This window comes from Rhineura floridana, chromosome 11 (genome assembly GCF_030035675.1).
Source record: "Rhineura floridana isolate rRhiFlo1 chromosome 11, rRhiFlo1.hap2, whole genome shotgun sequence".
NCBI classification, from domain to species: domain Eukaryota; kingdom Metazoa; phylum Chordata; class Lepidosauria; order Squamata; family Rhineuridae; genus Rhineura; species Rhineura floridana.
In genome coordinates, this window is record NC_084490.1 from 2,645,601 (window position 1) to 2,665,526 (window position 19,926).

The 19,926-nt window shown below is 46.6% G+C and overlaps 1 protein-coding gene across 1 annotated transcript in view; it reads right to left on the reverse strand.

Moving 5' to 3' along the window:
* Nucleotides 1-1,241: 1,241 nt before the first annotated feature.
* The window catches only part of ACADVL (acyl-CoA dehydrogenase very long chain), a 28,185-nt gene continuing 9,500 nt past the window's right edge, over nt 1,242-19,926 (reverse strand). Inside the window, exons 9-20 of the mRNA XM_061591332.1 lie at nt 18,774-18,899; nt 17,977-18,175; nt 17,394-17,498; nt 16,908-16,994; nt 16,646-16,708; nt 15,472-15,573; nt 9,584-9,681; nt 7,225-7,297; nt 5,353-5,425; nt 3,702-3,774; nt 3,321-3,396; nt 1,242-1,976 (exon numbers count right to left, since the gene is read on the reverse strand). Of these exons, the coding sequence (XP_061447316.1) occupies nt 1,839-1,976; nt 3,321-3,396; nt 3,702-3,774; nt 5,353-5,425; nt 7,225-7,297; nt 9,584-9,681; nt 15,472-15,573; nt 16,646-16,708; nt 16,908-16,994; nt 17,394-17,498; nt 17,977-18,175; nt 18,774-18,899 (1,213 nt within the window). The 3' untranslated portion in view covers nt 1,242-1,838. The remainder of the gene's footprint in view (nt 1,977-3,320; nt 3,397-3,701; nt 3,775-5,352; nt 5,426-7,224; nt 7,298-9,583; nt 9,682-15,471; nt 15,574-16,645; nt 16,709-16,907; nt 16,995-17,393; nt 17,499-17,976; nt 18,176-18,773; nt 18,900-19,926) is intronic.

A 19,926-nucleotide genomic window follows, 5' to 3' on the forward strand; every position in this document is an offset into this window, starting at 1 on the left:
GCCCAATTTCACATTTAATAATGCTGTTACTAAAGCACTTGCAGTCAGACAGCATCCGTAACTAGGAACGTTGACAATCATCATTTGTCAAATGAACAGAGGTCTGCAAGCAGATCCAAAGGGGGTGGAATCACTCGAGACGGACGTCCCACTCTCCCAACACTATTTTAACCAACTTAAAATGTCCCCCTTCCCAATGTGGGCTGGGCTACACAGAAGTTGCATCCCAAGATTCTTACTTCCAAAAACTAAACTTTTATCCTGGTTTTTGTACATGGGCTGAGAAAGCCAGGTAAGGACTTAGTGAGTCGGGAGACAACCAAAGTTGGAAGAAGAGATTGGGACTTCTGCTACTCATTTTACATCCTCCTAGGGCAAGGGTGGTCAACATGGTGCCCACCAGATGTAGTGGGGCTACAACTCCCATCATCCCCGGGGATGATGGATGTTGTAGTTCAAAATCTGGAGGGCAAATCCCTTTCCTTCCTAGTAGTGTCACAGAAATAGCCCAGATGGCGATACACGTTTCTCTCTGCCACAATGAGGACTAGAAATGTTCTCTCCCTTTCCTTTTTTTTTTTAAAAAAAGTCTTTTGGGTATTAAAATCCACACTCTGCTCTCTGATGCGCTACTCCCACTTTCTCTAATTTGCTGTGCATGTTATTTTTAAATCTGACACTTGGAAGATTCAGGATAGGCAAAAGGACTTCTTCACACAGCGCATAGTTAAACTCTGGAACTCACTCCCACAAGACACAGTGATGGCCACCAACTTGGGTGGCTATAAAAGAAAATGAGATGAAACCATGGAGGATCATAAGGCTATCAACGACTACTAAAAGTGATAGACATGTTCTCCCTCCGCTGTCAGAGACAGGATACCTCTGGATTCCAGTGGTTGGAAACTGCAGGAAGGGAAGGCTGCTTTTGCGCTAAGGTAATGCTCGCTGCTTCCCATGGGGGCATCTGGTTGGACACTGTGAGAGCAAGATATGCTGGACTACATGGGCCCCCTTTGGTCTGACCCAGCAAGCTCTGCTTATGCTGACACTCGCATTATGGCCAGAGCTTGGAAAAGTTACTTTTTTGAACTACAGCTTCCATCAGCCCCAGCCAGCATGTGCTGGCTGGGGCTGATGGGAGTTGTAGTTCAAAAAAGTAACTTTTCTGAGCTCCGATTATGCCGAACAGCTTCCCAGAACAATCCCCACCCTGCTAGCTCTTCAGCTTCACTCCAGGCAGTTGTCAAAGCAATTTAATAGTTATTCTCACAGAAAACGTAACAATCGTAAGAGGAGGTCTTGAAACATGCAACTGATTTACGGCTAAAAATGTTCCAGCTCAAGTGGCTTCTGGATTTCGGAACATCAACGGAACAGGCAAGCAGCTGATCTTAGGAGTCTGCGCCAGTTCCACAATTTGGAGAATTCTGGCGTCAAAATTTACGATAACTGCATTGAGGGTGGGGCAGGAGGCAAGAGTCTTAGCATTTCCAGATACAACAAGCCAAGTTCACAGTGCGTGAGTGTGGAGGAGAGGTGTTCATACCCTCTCACAGAGATACCTGAATGCAGGGCCAGCAGTAAGGTCTCCTCTCCCTCCCTGCCACTTGAGCACATTGCAGCCAGGGCTTATAATATGGTAGTCTTCAGGCACCGACACAGGGAGTTACGTTAAGGCATTTATATAGTAAAGAGGTATGATTTCTCCCAGGACAGGGAATGACAGATGGACGATTGAGGCCCTCCCCTCTGAATCTGCACGCCCTAACTGTTAACATCGGGGAGGTGAAGCACCCACACGTATAGGACAAAGCTCTGGGAACGGCTGGCACGTCTCAGATGCCCAGAGGGTTCTGGGAAACCACCCCTTCGTTCTCCACCATCGCTTTGGAGATGCCCCGGAGGTTCCTGAAGAACTGCCGCATGGAGTCGGACCGCAGAGATGTCAGGTTCTGGGTGACGCGGTCGTACGCCTGAGCAAAAGAAGGAATGTAAGAACAGGGGAAATCCCAACACACAGCACCAAGTTGCCATGACCCTCCCAAGTGAAGTTTGCCAACAGGTCAACTAAAAGAGGAACAGCAGCCTCAGTCGGAAGCGAACGCTTGCAATCTAGGAGAGGAGAGGATTTCTGCTGCCATTCAAACTGGCTTCGACATCCTTATTCTTTCTTTAGCTTCTCAGGATGGAGTGTGTATTATTGTTCATCTAATTTTAAAGTATTTATTTATATCAGTGGTTCCCCAAACTCTCCCCACCCCCATGGACCACTTGAAAACCGCCGATTGTCTCAGTGGGCCACTCAATGTTTTCTCTGCCTGTTCTAGCAACTGTAATTCCATAGAACGCAGACTGCAACGAGCAATGAAAACACGGTTAAAAATCAATATGAATATTCAGTGGGATGGACATACCGTCTCCCATCTTCAGCCACAAATCCACATACCACCTGAATGAAGCTCACGGACCCCTGGTGGGCCACAGACCACAGCTGGGGGAACCCCCGATCTATATATCTTACTTTTCCATTAAAAAAAAATCTGATTATGTAGTTACGGGGTAGGGACCCTAGGGGCCATGAGCTTCATTCAGGTGGTCTGTGCCCAGCTTCACCCCTGCCTCTGTTTGTTCCTCCGTGGCCTCCTTTGTGCCAAAGTTAAGACTGCAAGCCCCTTCGGGCAGGGGCCAATGCCCACTTTCGAAAGGCACCACTCATTTTGGTGGTGTCCTAATCATAAATGCAATCTAATTTCTCAGAGGATGGTGGATTTTTTGCCACTCACTTCCAGCACCTATGCATTGATCCCATCTCATCCTACCAAGCACCCTGTGGGGTGGGTTAACCTGAGTGTGCGTTACCGGCTCAAGACCAAGCAATGAACTTTATAATTTAAGCGAGGATCTGATCCCACGAGCCTCCCTGATCCAACACTCTCTCTGGTCCACCACACTGGCCTATTTTTAAAGTTGCAATTATTGTACCTCAGTACCTGAGCTTGCATTTTTCCTCCTCCCGCTCAATCCTGTGTCTTTTCAACTGTTAAACCTGATGGTAGGGACCAACCTTATCGATGACATTTGAACAGCACTATAGGGGGCCAGTTTTGGCCAGAATAATGGGATAAAAATGCTTCCTATAAATAAATGCAATCACAGTCCCAAGAGTGACTCCGCAAGAACATTAATTTCTGTTCAATGGGAGTGGCAGTGGTGGCTGCAATTAATTCTGTGTCCGCTCATGAAACAAAAAGGGAGACAAATAAGGGGACAACCCCCCCAACGTACATACAAGGGCCCCTACACACAAGAGGGCTCACCTCGATACACCATGTGTCACAAAGCATTTTCTCATGCTGGGCTGTGGCGTCTCCACGTTCCAAGGACCGGGATGCCCTATCACCAAGGAAAGAGATTTGGGGGGGGGGGAATTAAGACAGTCTCAGGCAAGTGGATTCCTCGAGGTGGGGGAGAAAATTAGGCCCCCACCTCCCAGGGAAAGAGTGGCCAGGAGTTTCTTAAAAGTTTCCCGCGTTACCAGCCATGGGTGCTTCCTCTCCCCAGCCCCCCAGCACCTCCTCCCCATTTTTAACTCCACTACGAAATAGTGAAGAAGGGCTTGCCTTTTAGCAAACCCGAAGCAACGGATTTTAAGGAAGGGGTGGGCCTTATTCTCAAGGCAACTGGGAAATGGCCCTTACCTGGAGAGAACCACCACCATGGCGTACAAATCAATGGCGCTGTCCGCGATGCGTTTCAACACAAACTGTTCATCTAATATTTGGGGGAAGGGAAGAAAATGTTATACCAGGAAGCCAGAGGGAAGGATGGAGACAGATACAGCACAGAAAAAAAAATCAGGTCCTTGTTCCCAGCATGGTGTTTCCAACAGAGGGCAGCCCGATGCTTTCAAGAACTACCCCCCACACTTCCCAAACAAGGGGTGCAAGCAGCAGCCCCTCTCCTGAGCCCATTTTCCTGTGAGTCCTGCTACACCTTTTGATTTAGAGAGAAGGCAATTGAGAGGAGACATGATAGAGGTGCATAAAATTCGACATGACATGGAGAGAGCAGACAGAGAAAAGTTTTTCTTCCTCTCGCATAACACTAGAACTCGTGGCCATCCAATGAAGCTGAATGTTGGACCATTCAGGGCAGACAAAAGAAAGGCCTTCTTCACACAGTTCCTAGTTAAATATGGAATTAGCTTCCACAGAGTCACTGACGGCCACCAACTTGGATGGCTTTAAAAGAGTATTAGACAGATCCATGGAGGAAAAGGCCATCAATGGCTACTAGCCAGGATGGCTGTGCTCTGCCACCAGTCAGAGGCAGCATGCTTCTGAAAACCAGCTGCCGGAAGCCGCAGGAGGGGAGAGTTCTCCTTGCGCCCGGGTCCTGCTTGTGGGCTTCCCATTGGGGCACCTGGTGGGCCACTGGGAGGACAGGAAACTGGACTGGAGGGGCCCCCTGTGGCCGGATCCAGCAGGCTCTTCTGATATTCTTGGGAGGGAAAATGGACTGCCTTCAAGTTGATTCTGACTTATGGCCACCCTATGAATAGGGTGTTCATGGTAAGCGGTATTCAGAGGGGGTTTCCCATTGCTTCCCTCTGAGGCTGAGAGGCAGTGACTGGCCCAAGGTCACCCAGGGAGCTCCATGGCTGTGTGGGGATTCAAACCCTGGTCTCCCAGGTCGTAGTCCAACACCTTGACCACTGCACCACACTGCCTCTCCTGCTTCCTTTTTCTGCTGGCTTATTTCCACCTGGCCTGGGAGGGCCCCCCCAACTGACTATAAAAGCTAGAGACTAGCAGGGTGGGGTATTTAGAGAGTTCTTGTTGAGCGTGTGGGGGGGGGGTCAACATTTAATTTTAGAGATTCATTATTTTTGATGTTTGGGGTCTTATGTTTTTATATTTTTATCATTAGACCTTAGGAATTTAGTGAGGATTCCTTAATTTCATTGAGATCTTTTCATTCAGTTTATTGCCTGACTATTAACGTTTTGTTATATTTCTGTACCTGTCAAAAGTGAATTATGTATTTGGTTTTTTGAAAACTTTGTAAGCTGCCTTGAGTATGGTCTGACTATGGAAAGGCAGCATACAAATAAAGTGATGCTGCTGCTTGCCTCAAGATCCGGCAACCACAGAGAAGCACCCTCCGCTTTCTTGTCAACCAAGTACTGCTGTGGGGCTGTTCATTGCTTGCATGCTTCAATTCAGTGGGATTTTTAAAAAGGAGAGGGAACTCTACATCAAAAACAGGAACACCTACACACACACACACGAGTGCCTTGGTGGTGTGGCCACCATTAGGGCTACCCCATCCAAATAACAAACTACTCACCAATAATCTTTTTGCCGTGTTTCAGAATCTGCTCCTCTACAACACCAGCAAAAAGATCAATCGCCCGGACTGTCTTGAAAACAACAAAAAGGCAGCAGATGTGGAGAGTGACCGATGTAGAGGCAGCAATAAAGACAGAAAGAAAAGGTCACATGCAGACCTCACTTTGTCTTCAATAAATTACAGTCAGTTTTGGCACCACATAAGTTAATACTTTGAGAGGGGCGGAGAGAACTGACACAAGCCAGGACAGGTGAGACAGCACTTTCCAGTGTGCCCCTGTTTTCATGGAGAGGAACGTCAGAATCTGGAAACCTCAATTCAGCTTTTTCCATTTGTGACATTTATTTGTGTTTCATTTTTTTAAATTTATACGCCGCCTTTCAAAGCAAAACTCTCCCCGCAAGGAGGTTATCATCATAATAGTCATTTTTATTAAAGAACCACACAGTAATGCATCAGAGAGCACAATACAAAAAACTAAAGGAGTTACAGTATTACAAAGAACTGCAGTTAACACAATACAGAGGCTCACACATTTAAAAAAAGCCTAGCTTGACATAAAAAGATTGCCAGGGTCTGTTCAAAAACCAGGAGAAAGAGACGAGGGGTACATATTTCCTCATGAAGGAAATTCACCAAACCTAGACTCTCCCCCTTTCTCACTCACAGTATTTGCTGGCAGAGTCTTGAGCAGGCCCCTCAAGGTTGATTTCAAGGCCTGGCAGGCACGCAGAACAGGGCACTCTTGGTGGCTGCCCCCACTATTGTGGAATTTGAGCCCACTTTCCCTCAATACATTTTAAGCAGGCTCTGGAGACCCACCTTTGTTTTTGTTGTGTAGCCTTTCAATGGCCAGTTGTAAACTCAGCTGCAGAAATGGCATTGCAGCCTGTTCCCCTCATCCCCCTTCCTGTGTTTTAAGTTATACTGGGCTACTCGTTATTTTTTGTGCTGGCTTTTAGTAGTATTATGAAACAGACGTTTTAGATGGCTTTAAAATTATATTCTTTAATTAAATGAATTGACAAGATTTATACACCTCTTGATTTTTTTTTTAAAGCCCTCAAAGCTGTTTATGTAAAATAATTATTACGTCTCTAGGGTTGCCTAAACAAACAAGTTTTGAGCGTGTTGAAAACAGTACAGCCAAAGTGCCTGCCTAACAGAGAGTTTTAGAGCACAGGTGCTATGATGCTAAAAGATCACAAGCGTGGAACAAACGTTATATGGCCCTTGCAAAAGTGCCAGTTCTGCAGGTTAGCATTCAACAGGCAGCCCCTCTGTCTATGCTCAGCCTCTATATCTTTGAAGGTAAAAAGCAAATATTACAAAATGCCCCAAAGCCTCCAGTGACTTCATTCTAAAGGAAAGCAAACTCAGGTAAGCACTCTACACCTGAAACTTCTCATTGCCTTGGAGAATTCCCTATTAAAAATACATGTCAAATCTACATGTTTGGGTAGGGCTGCTTAAACAAAACACAGCAAAGGTGCGCTCCCCATTCAGGCAGTTCCAGAGCATAGGTGCCGCCACACTGAAGGATCACTTTCTTGCAAGTGCAGAAGAAACATTATGTGGCACATGGAAAAAAAACCCAGCTGGTTATGCTTTGATGGGTATTCTTCCACGCTACTTTCGTTTTTGGCGCATTTATTTCAATGTGCTTGTATCTTGTTCGTTTGCTGCGTTTATTCTCAAAAAATCAAATAAGTAAATGTACACAAACACAAAAAGAATGTGGGATATAAATCTGTGCAATAAATAATTTTAAAAAATCATTTGTACCCTGCTTTACCCTCCCAAAAAGGAAAGGGCAAAAATAGCCACCAATGTCAGCTGCTCTGATGTTATGTGAGGGACACCACTTACCCGCTCACCACTGGAGTTCAAAGTTGGGTGAACAACATGCTTCAGGGTGATACCCGTTCCAAAACCGGCTTTCCTGGCAAGGAGGCAGACAAAGAGGGCATGAAGGTACCCCATAAGTGTGATCCCATCAGTGGTGCCACCCCACCCCAGAACTGGACGAGCCTATTCTCTTGCTCTAGAATGTATGAACAAGAACCATACAAATGGCCAGATGTGATGGAGCATTAAAAAGAAAATGCTGTACAAAATTGTGCTGGGTGGGGGAGAAAAACACACTCACCCACACCGAAAGGATGACTCAAACCAGGGAGCAAGAGAGGCTTACAAAATCATGAGTGATGTGGAAAGATGCAGAGAGAGAAATTATTCTGTTGTCTTCTACTGACACTCAAGGTCGTCCAGCAAATGCAACGAGCATTAACAAAGAGGGCAAGGGAAGGGGGGATTTTTGTGTGTGTGTGTCATGCAACATGTGAGTAACTTATGGAACTCACTGCCACAGTGTGCAGGGATGGCCACCTGTACAGTTAAACTTTAAAAACAGAGAAAGAAAAAGAGGATTAAACAGATCCGTTGGAGGAGGAGGTTTCTTAGAGATGGCAGTTAAATAAGGGGCCTCCATTTTCAGAGACAGTATATCTTCAAGTGCCAGGCTACCTGTCATCAGCATGATCTCAGTGGGCTTCCCACAGGCATCTGGTTGGCCACTAATGGGAACATGGTGCCTGACTAGATAGACCTTAGTGTGATTGAGGACGCAGGACAAAAAGCCATCCTCTTAGAATTGGGGTGCGTGGAAGGCTTGGCCTTTCATGCCTGAGATGCACATTTTGAAGACCCACCCTATTCCTGTGATTGCAGCTCGTTTTATTATTATTATTATTATTATTATTATTATTATTTATCCCTGCCTATCTCCACAGACATCTTTGCAGTGTTGAAACCACTGCAACAGCCAGAGCTTCCAAATTTCAATTACCTCACAACCTTTAACAGTTCAGGAAAGAAAATCCTTTAGGCCTAGAAATGTAGAATTTGTCCAGAAATTCTCAATGGGCAAACACATATTGGGATGAGGTTGGACTAAATGACTCTTGCGGGGGGAGTCCCCTCCAACCCTGCGATTCCGTACTTGTAAGACGGGTATGGAGAAGAAGAGAACAGTTAAATACAGGGTGAAGAACCTTGTTTTTTTTGCCTGAGGGCCACATCTCCTTCTGGGCAACCGTGTTGGGGGCCACATGCCAACAGGAGGGTGCAGCCAGAGGCAGAATCAGACAGGGCAACAGACTTGAGTCCTGTTTTTGGACAGTTGGCCACGTTGCAACCACGCAAAAACCAGAGGTTCCTACTCACTCACACCCCCTCTTCCACACATGCAAGCAAGAAGCACCCTTACCGCTCAAGGAAACGTTACATCCAGGCAAAAGCACTCAAGGAGGGTGTGGCGGGGGCGTGGCCTGGGGAAAACACCTGGCCAGGTACACCTCATTATTGAGTTTCAGAAAAACATTCCTATTTACCCAGGGATTTGATGGCTGAGAGACACTGGCCATGGCAACTGTGAAATCAATATCTGCAAGGGTATGCAATAGATTTTACATTATTTTAGATGTTCTAAATGTTTTTAGACGGTTTTTAATTGTTTTGAATGTGTTTCTATTTGATTTTAAATTGTTTTGCTGTTTCCCTCCCTGGGCTTGTTGGGAGGGAAGGGCAGGATACAAATGTAATACGTCAATAAAATAAACAGGGTGGACAGAGAGGCTGGGGGGCACATTTGGCACCCAGCCATGAGGGTCCCCACCCCTGACTAAAATGATCAAACTACTTTATTTTGGGAAGTAAACGGCCATGGCCAGGTCTGTTAAGAATCCCATTTGTTATGTTAACTTGGGGCAATGCATTGCCACTGTCTAAATAGCAGGAGAAAGGTGACTAGCCTGTACGGCAAAAGAGGACGTGCCTTTCTTCCCACTGCTCCTAGCTGGAGATGATGGCACTGGAGGAGTCGGCATGCATGACAGAACAACAGGCCAGCAGTTTTTGGAGTCACAGAGAGCAAAAGGAAGCCTGTGTAACAGACTCTGGAAACTAACAGCACTTTGGGGGCTGGCATTGTCTTCCTAGAAACTTTGGGGCCTCTGCTGGAGTCACAGCTTAACTTTACTTATGCTCACCTGTACATATGTGTAAATAAAACTGTGCTTCACAAAAATGCTGCAAGCCTCTAGTGACTTTATTCAAAGGAAATCAACCTGGAATCCCTGCTCAGAGACTGGGATGTATGTAGCAATTAGATGGATATAATTCCGTTGTCCGCCCAGTCCCATGTTTGGGAGAAGAGTAGATCTGTTACCTGCGCACTCGCTTCCCAACCTCGCTGACCAAGAGCCCGGCGTTTCCGAGGGGATTCTTCACAGCACGTTGCAATCCACGGAGCTGGTTCCCTGCGTTCTGGGGCAGGAAGAGAGAGAGGTCAGCAGGAGGGGAGGGTGTAAAATTGCCATGAAGATTCCAGAACTGACACTTCAGTTTTTGAGGACTCCTGGAAAGCCAGTAAGAAGTAGTCTTGCAATTAAACTACTACAAATGTGCTCTAGATAGGGCTTCCCTTGAAGATGATCCAGAAACTTCAGCTAGCGCAGGATCCAGCTTCTCAGAGCACTGAGAGGTGTATCTGTGCGGGGTCATACAACACCAATTCTGCAAGATCTGCACTGGCTGCATGTTTGTAATTAGACCTAAGTGAAGTTGCTAATGCAGACAGCGGCACACTCTTAATAGCGACTTGAGTTCCCAAGTTTTGTCTGATAAAGACCAGGGTCTTTTGCATGGTGGGACCTACCTTTTGGAATGAGCTCCCAACAAACATCAGGCAGGCACCTATAGTAGCATTTAGGGGACTGTTGACCTAGGCTTTCCCTGAAGGGTGATCCTGCTGCGTTCATGCATTAAGCTGATCTACTGCAATTTAACATGAGCAAGTGTAAAGTGATGCATGTCAGGGCAAAAAATCTTAATTTCACATGTACGCTCATGGTGTCTGAACCGGCAGTGACTGACCAGGAAAAGACCTTGAGGTGGTAGTCGATAGCTCGATGAAGATGTCAACCCAGTGTGCGGCAGCTGTGAAAAAGGCAAATTCCATGCTAGGGACAATTAGGAAAGGAACTGGAAAGAAGATTGTCGATATACAAATCTACAGTGAGGCCACTCTTGGAATATCACACAAAGTTCTGGTCACAGCACCCCAAAAAGGATACTGAGTTGTTGGAAAAGGGCAACTAAGGTGATCAAGGGGATGGAGCGACTCCCCTATGAGGAAAGGTTGCAGCATTTGAGGCTTTTTAGTTTAGAGAAAAGGTGAGTCAGAGGAGACATGATAGAAGTGTATAAATTATGCGCGGCACAGAGTGGACAGAGAACAGTTCTTCTTCCTCTCTCATAACACTAGAACTCGCAGATATCCAATGAAGCTGAATGTTGGAAGATTCAGGACAGACAAAAGGAAGTGCTTCTTTATTTATTTATTATCATTAGATTTATATCCCGCCCTTCCTCCCAGCAGGAGCCCAGAACTTCTTCACACAGCGCATAGTTAAAGTATGGAACTCACTCCCACAAGAGGCAGGGATGGCCACCAGCTTGGGTGGCTTTAGAAGAGGATTACATAAATCCATGGAGGATAACGGTATCAGAGGCTGCCAGCCACAATGGCTATGCTCTGTTCCCATGGTCAGACACAGCATGCTTCCGTATACCAGCAGTTCCTGGAAACCACAGGAGGGGAGAATGCTCTTGCGCTCCGGTCCTGTTTGTGGGCTTCCCTTTAGGGCATCTGGTTGGCCACTATGAGTATAGGATGCTGGACTAGATGGGCCACTGGGCTGATCCAGCAGGATGATCTGTAGTGTATTTGGTACTTGTTTTAGTAATGTGATTTTAAGCATGATTTTTTTTCTGAACATTGGTGGTGCAGACATTTTTGCAAATAATAAAATCTAAAAGCCCTAAAACAATGTGGGATCCAAGTATTTGACGGTGCACCTTTCCTCTATCATCCGATCTGGATCCTGAGATCAACCGGGGTGGAGAGTACCATTATCCCCTCCAGCAGGTTTAGAAGGTTGTGCAGTGACTCAGGCTAGGAATTTTTCTGTAGTGGCACCCCCACACCCCCAATTCTGTAATTTATTTCGCTTGGAGACCTGGATAGCCCGTAAACGATTGGCATTCCGGGGCCAAATCAAATCACACTTATTTGGGCTTTTTACGACTTTATTTTGAACCTTCAAGGTCTTAATGCTGCTAGGTTTATAGAGTGTAATGACCTCAATCTTTATATAACACCAGCAGCTTCATACCTGGTGCTGCTTGGGAATTCTGAGAATCCAAAAGGTTCACCATCTTGATTTAAAACAGGACCCAATGATATCCAAACATAGCAGAAAGCCCATTTCTTCATGCTGCGAGATTGTAACCTTGTTTTATAGAAAGCAATGTAAACTGCATTGGGATCTCTATCTGATGAACAGTGGTTTGAAAGTTGAATGGAAGAGTGAATAATTAAAAAAAGGAGGGTTTTCATCTGGGACTGTTTCCCTGACTTGCTGGCTGACTGCTCAAGAGTAATTAAAAATGCATCTCCTCTCCCCCTTTGGGTCCCTAGCAGGTCAGAGCTCTGCAGATCAGGAAGGTTTGAAACTCAAACACACACCCCAAGCTGCGGAAGACTGGAACAAAGTTTATTAACTCATGCCTGGTGTGGAGAAAGAGGACAGAGGTTTTCCTCCCTCTCACGTAACACCAGAATCCTGGGAAGGGGTAGTGGCTTCCAAGCTACGTGATGGATGGTAGAAGCCATTTAAATTGCTTAGAAACCATTTAAACCACTTAGAAGCCAGTATAGAAATCAAATGATAATGATAATGATGGGTTCAGGGTGGACAAAAGTCAGCCATGCTTTACAAAATTTATTTATGTATTATTTACTTACTAAATATTAAGAGCCAGTCGTTAGAGTGTTGGACTACGACCTAGGAGACCAGGGTTCGAATTCCAACACAGCCATGAAGCTCACTGGGTGACCTTGGGCCAGTCACTGCCTCTCAGCCTCAGAGGGAGGCAATGGTAAACCCCCTCGGAATACCACTTACCATCATAGGGTCACCATAAGTCGGAATCGACTTGAAGGCAGTCCATTTCCATTTCAAATTTCTACCCTGCCCTTCCTCCCAGAAGGAGCTCAGGATGGCAAACAAGCAATAAAACACTTAAAAACAAAATACCTTAAAAAGAAATCTTTAAAAAGCAATTCCAACACAGACACAGACTGGGATAAGGTCTCTATTTAAAAAGGCTTGTTGAAAGAGGCGCCAAAAAGATAACAGGGATGGCGCCTGTCTAATATTTAAGGGGAGGGTGTTCTACAAGGTAGGTGCCACCACACTTAAGGTCCATTTCCTATGTTGTGCAGAACAGACTTCCTGATAAGATGGTATCTGCAGGAGGCCCTCACCTGTAGAGCAGTGATCGACTGGGGATATAAGGGGTAAGACGGTCTTTCAGGTATCCTGGGCCCAAGCTGTATAGTTCTTTGTACACCAAAACCAGCACCTTGAACTTGGCCTGGCAGCTAATGGGCAGCCAGTGCAATTTATTTATAAGATTTCTTACCTCCCCTTCATCATCAGGTCCCAGGGTATGTAACTTTAAAGTTGACAATGAGGACATTGAACTTGTCAAGGATTATCAATACCTCGGCACAGTCATTAACCAAAATGGAGACAATAGTCAAGAAATCAGAAGAAGGCTAGGACTGGGGAGGGCAGCTGTGAGAGAACTAGAAAAGGTCCTCAAATGCAAAGATGTATCACTGAACACCAAAGTCAGGATCATTCAGACCATGGTATTTCCGATCTCTATGTATGGATGTGAAAGTTGGACAGTGAAAAAAGCGGGTAAGAGAAAAATCAACTCATTTGAAATGTGGTGTTGGAGGAGAGCCTTGCGCATACCATGGACTCTGAAAAAGTCAAACTACACCTTATACGTAGGCTGCAACCCTACCTTCCTGTTCATCAGCTCCCACTGGTAGTACATGCCCTGGTCACCTCTCGTTTGGACTACTGTAATGCGCTCTACGTGGGGTTACCCTTGAAAACGGTCCGGAAACTACAACTTATACAAAATGCGGCGGCTCGACTACTTACAGTCGTCGACGGGACCACATCACGCCAGTGTTGTTCGATCTACACTGGCTTCCAGTTGTTTTCCGGGCCCAATTCAAGGTGTTGGTATTAACCTTTAAATCCCTATACGGTCTCGGCCCAGTTTATCTAAAGGAGCGCCTACAACGCCACCAATTATGCCGCCTGACAAGATCGGCCACACAAGGCCTTCTCTCAGTCCCGCCAACCAAATCAGCTAAGTTGGCAGGAACTAGAGAGAGGGCCTTTTCAGTGGCGGCCCCCACCCTCTGGAACTCCCTCCCACAAGATCTTCGGCACGCCTCTTCCCTGAATATGTTCCGCAAGGCCTTAAAGACCTGGCTTTTTCAACAGGCTTTTGGGACTTCTGGGGAGGCTTAATGTTCTTATGATCGAAATGCCTCCTACCCTGTATTGTTGTTATCATAATTTATAATTTATATTGTTATATTGTATTTTATTGTATTGTATTTTACTATATTTTACTATATGTACGTCGCCTAGAGTGGCCATTGGCCAGATAGGCGACACATAAATTAAATTTTATTATTTATTATTATTATTAAATAATTGGGTCATAGAACAAATTAAACCAGAACTATCACTAGAAGCTAAAATGATGAAACTGAGGTTATCATACTTTGGACACATAATGAGAAGACATGATTCACTAGAAAAGATAATAATGCTGGGAAAAACAGAAGGGAGTAGAAAAAGAGGAAGGCCAAATGAGAGATGGATTGATTCCATAAAGGAAGCCACAGACCTGAACTTACAAGATCTGAACAGGGTGGTTTTACAAAAGATGCTATTGGAGATCACCGATGCATAGGGTCGCCTTAAGTCATAATCAACTTGAAGGCACATAACAATAAAAATAGATCAAACCATTATAAAAACAGGTAAAGCCATTCCAAGTGGGACAGAACAGTATAAACTCAGGGGGGGGGGAAAGGCAGGTCCCACAAAACAGAATACCTTAAAGTGCCAATGGCCAGAATAAACAGGTGTGCCTTCAGCAGATGGCAAACACTATACACAATGAAAATGCGAGACACACCTCAGTGGGGAAGGAGTTCCACCATTTGGGGTCTGCTGCAGAGGAAGCTCTCTCCCAGGCTGTCATTTCCCAAACTTCTGAGGAACCCCCCCCCCTTGCAGATTTTAACACCCGAGAAGGTTGGTAGGGATGAAGACGGTCTTTCAGATATTTGGGGCCTAAAAAATACATATGCAAAATTAACCTGTGGAACTCACAGCCACAAGATGTGGCGATAGTCAGTGGCTTAAAACAGAATTAGACACATTCACAGGAGGAGGGATCTGTTATTAGTCACGATGGCTTAAACAACACAACTGAATACCACTAATAGGGAGCTGCAGGGATACAATGTACAAAATTTGTTTTAGTCGTTAAGAGCTTTTTTTTACCACTGTTTGAACTGTATTGATTGTATTTCATGAACCTCTCCCCTGTTAGCTGCTTTGAGTTTATTTTATAAAGAAAATCTGTTTTAATTTAAAAAAAAAAAACACAAGACAAGAGAGGGCAGTTGCCCTCACGCCCTGCCTGTGGGATTCCCAGAAGCATCCGATTGGCCCTCTCTGGGAATAAGGATGCTGGAATAGGTGGGCCTGTGCTCTGTGCCCGGAGGGTTCTTCTAATGTTCAAACCCAAGGCTGTGAGCTATGGGGGCTGTGCGGAACCTCCCAATCCAGGGGCAGTTTACCTCTGAGCACCAGGTGCTGGGGAGCACCAATGGGGAAGGGGGCTGTTACCTTCAGGCATTGCTGCGTGTGTGTCAAGAGGTGTCAGGCTGACCACTGAAGGCGGTAGGAATGGAAGCAATTGTGGTCTGATCCAGACGCGCTCTTAGGAGAGACCCCCTCCATGTTTGTGGCTCAAGCCCACCTCTTTATACACACCTACAAAGGCCCACTCAGCTCTTTCCACCCTAAACCCTTCCATGATTTGCTCCTCCCCTCCCCAAATTCTGAACCACAGACAGACACACACACACTCTTCCCCACCAACCTGAAATCCATTAAGCGCAACAAACAGCCGCAAGATGTCATTGGTTCCCTCAAAGATCCGGAAGATCCGCAAGTCACGCAACACCCGCTCCACGCCGGCTTCCTGTAGTTCAATGGCAAGAGAGGGAAACGAAGGGGGCGGGTCAAGTTGGGTGGGACCTGGATTCACCAGCAGTTTTAACTCCCAACTCTGTTTTCAATCAAAGGGCACTGGTGGCCCAGAGCCCTGGACAGTGCAAATTTAGAATCAAGCATCTGAGCATGCACAGAATGCCTTCACCTCGCTACTGGGTAATATTAGACCATAGAATATTATGCCTTATGTTGAGTCAGACCTTTGCTCCATCTAGCTCCGTATCATTTACACCAGGGCTTCCCAAACTCTCCCTCCACGGACCACTAGCAAACTGTTGACGTTCTTGGTGGACCACTTCATGATTTTTCTGCACCTTGTAGCAAATGTAACATGCTGTCCTAGATGCTGTGTGACTTTTAATTGCCTTTTTATTGCTTCTCTTACCTGTCATGTTGTACTATAATCTGAACTCAGTAAAAAAATTCATTTCTTTTGTTGCATTTTTATTATAATTTGAATCCCACAGAATACAATATTAAAAACGACGAGACAAATAAAAATCAACGTGTTTCATGTGGACATGCTCCAGGCTTCCTGAATGAAGCTCGAGGACCACTGGTGCAGGAACCCTGGCCTGCACTGACTGGCAGCAGCTCTCCAAGGCATCAGGCAAGACTTTCTCCTCGCAGCCTTACCTGGAGATGTCATCAGGGACTGAACTTCCGCATGCAAAGCAGATGCTCTGTCACTGAGCTACAGACCCTTCCCCATAACATACCCAGGCTTTATGCATCTGCCAGGGTTTCTGTGAGGGGGCGGGATCATAGAATCATAGAATAGTAGAGTTGGAAGGGGCCTATAAGGCCATCTAGTCCAACCCCCTGCTCAATGCATTTCCAATAGACCTCTTGAATGCCTCCAGTGTCGGAAAGCCCACTACCTCTCTAGGTAATTGGTTCCATTTTGGCTTCCGGGTTGGAGGCTCAAGCCCAGATATCGTTCCTTTCAGAAATTAAGATTTGGAATTATGAACACCCACTGCAGATGACAACTGGAAGTTAGGATTGGGGTGCGTGAAGAGGTTTCTCAGTCCACTCACCTTCATGAAGCCCATCCCGCCCATCAGCTGGATGCATTCATCTGCAACGGTCCATGCAGCTTCCTGTGCAATGCAAACATGGGAGAGAAAGAGGCAAAACCGACTCACTTTTTTCAGTCTGCAAAATGGGCACCGTGACATGCCACTTCAAGAGCAAAAGATTTGCAAGAGAGAGGAAACTTTGCACAGTCAAACATGGATGCAATTAAACAGGCGACCAACAGACAGAGGGCTAAATCACATCAAATGAAATCTTTCTCACCGAGCCAAAGATCTTGCTGATTGCCGCCTCGGTCTGGAAGTCGGTGGCTCCTTGATCCATGTTTGCACTGATCATGTACGCCATAGACTGCAGAGAGGGGAGCCAAAGTATGAGACTGCTTCGTGAGAGTTCTAAAAACTTTAGCTCATTACAGGACAAGCTGAAATCAACTGGATGCACCCAAAACCTGCACCTTGGTCACCCATCCTTTAACAAAAAAAATTCCGAGTACTGTCCTGCTTGCAGGCTTGTGGCTGGCCCCTGTGAGAACACGGTGCTGTGCCAGGATGGGGCCCCTTTGGTCTGATCCAGTTGCAGGGCTCCTCCTGACGTCCTCCTTCAGTTCCTAGTCCTTATGACTGTGAAGCTAGGATTGAAAGTGGGCAGGGAACACCAGACTGGGGGAAGGTGGCGGGGCAGAGCACTTTTCGGCCTGCTGCAGGAGGCCACCCATCACTGCAGATGCCCTCTTGTGCGCTTCCTCACCTCCGTCACGTATTGCAGCAATGCCATGCGGGCCAGTTTCTCCTGAATTCCTTCAAAGTTATAGATTTTGTCTCCGAACTGGGTCCTGTTGGCAGCATGGTCCACCTTTTTGGACAAGGAAGTTGGGAAACAAAGACTGTGAGGCTCAGGATGGCATAGCTGGGGGGGGGGCACAAAAGGATAACAGGCAAAACATTTTTTTAAAGGGCCGAACAATGGGGGGATGTCCACTGTTTTAAAGGTAAAGGTGAAGGTGTCCCCGCACTTGTAGTGCGAGTCGTTTCCGACTCTTAGGGTGACGTCTTGCGACGTTTACTAGGCAGACCATATATATGGGGTGGGATTGTCAGTTCCTTCCCTGGCCTTTCTTTACCCCCCAGCATATGCCGGGTACTCATTTTACCAACCATGGATGGATGGAAGGCTGAGTGGACCTCGACCCCTTTTACCAGAGATTCAACTTCCTCCTTCCGTTGGAATCGAACTCCGGCCCTGAGCAGAGCTTCGGCTGCGTTACTGCCGCTTACCACTCTGCACCACGGAGGGTCCGTCCCCTGTTTTAGGCTCCCCAAAAATCACTCACCGCTTTGCTGATGAGCCCACGCATGGTGCCAGCCATTGCAGCAGCCATGCCGAACCGCCCGTTGTTTAGAATATTCATGGCGACCTTAAACCCAGCGCCGGGGGCTCCTAGGACATTTTCTACTGGGACACGAACCCCGTCAAAGTGAACCTCTGCGGTATTGGATGCCTTAATGCCCATCTTTTTCTCTGGGGGTCCACTGGAGGGAGAAAACCACATTGAAAATGGACGGCCTTCAAGTCGATCCCGACTTATGGGCGACCGTATGAAGTGGGTTTTCATGGTAAGCGGTATTCAGAAGGGGTTTACCATTGCCTCCCTCTGAGGCTGAGAGGCAGTGACTGGCCCAAGGTCACCCAGTGAGCTTCATGGCTGTGTGGAGAGTCAAACCCTGGTGTCCCAGGTCATAGTCCAGCACCTTAACCACTACACCAAACTGGCATTTAGATTCCCAATAATCCAACACGACTGCTTTGCAAAGGACTCTCCTGAATCCACTGCAAATAAAAAAATAATCTCTTTACTCAAAAAGGGTTCCTCCCAGTCTCTAACCTGACCGTTCCTTAAACACGGGGAAGGCCCATAGCTCAAGGGATGAGCGCCTCTTTTGCATGCAAAAGGTCCCAGGTTCCGCCCCTGGCAGGATCTCCAGTGAAGAGGTTCTGTAGGAGCAGAGCTGGGAAATGCCTCTCTCTGCCCAAGCCTCTGGAAAGCTGCTGCCAGCCAGAGCAGGCAATACTGGCTATATGGATAAAAAAAGTCTGACATGGAATAAGGCAGCTTCCTCGGATACTCACCGTGTGACACCCCCAAAGCCTCGTTCCACTATGAAGGCCGTTATCTTATCCTTCACTTCGCCAGTCACCTCGTCTTTCACCGGCGTTCTCGCAAAGACTGTAAATATGTCTGCAATACCACCGTTGCTGCAAGAGATTGCAGAGTCAGAACTCCAGTCGCTGCAGGGGTCTACCGTTCTCCTCTCATCCTCATCTCTGTGTCGCCTCCCCCCAGCCCGATCAAACAAACAAAAGTTCTCCTTGTGCCCTAGTGCCTACAGATACAAAATGAGAGCAGAGTGCATCTGAGGGCGTGCAGAGGGCCAGCCCTTCACAACCCGACTCGTCATAGCCAGACATCAGAAATGCTTTGCTGTCAGATGTTAGTACAAACAGAAATTTCCAGGGGTAATTTCAGGCTGCTCACAGAAACCCCGTTTTCAAACAGCGGCACTGGTTCCCAGTTTGTTTCCGGGCCCAATTCAAGGCACTTATATTAGTGTTCTAAGCCCTAAACAATTTAGACCCCAAATATCTGGAAGCCTGCCTCCATCCCTACAGACCCAGATTGGCATGGGGTGCCCTCCTGGCAATTCTTCTACCGCCCTTGGAACTTTGGGGGGAGGCGGATCAGTAGAGGGCCTTCTCTGGGGCAGCCCCTATGCTGTGGGGCTCCCTCACAACAGAGGCGTGTCTGGCACCTTCATTGTGAAGATATATATTTTTTAATTATGAAGATGTACCCCTTGACCCTGACCTTTGACACCTGATATATATATATTTTGAGCACCCACCCTGTTCTTTTGACTGTCATTTGTTTTAACTTATTTTAATATTATATTTTAAAAATGTTGTAATATGTCCTGCAACCTCATGGCGCAGGGCAGGTAAGAAATCTAATAATAATCCTATTTCTTTTAGGGTTGAAAACGTTATGCTTCTGAACATGTGCAGAGTGCCCTGCACCCAATCATAACTGTATGACCCCAGGCAAAACCCAAACTTCTCAGATAAAGGGTGTACTTTAAGATCTTTGGGGGGGGGGCTCCTGTGGGTGCCCCCATCACCTGGGGTGGATGGCAACGAGAAAGGAGGGACACCCTTATGGTGGCCCCCAGTTGTGGAATGCTTTCCCCAGAGAGAGCCCTGCCTGATACCGCCCTTGTTGTTCTTT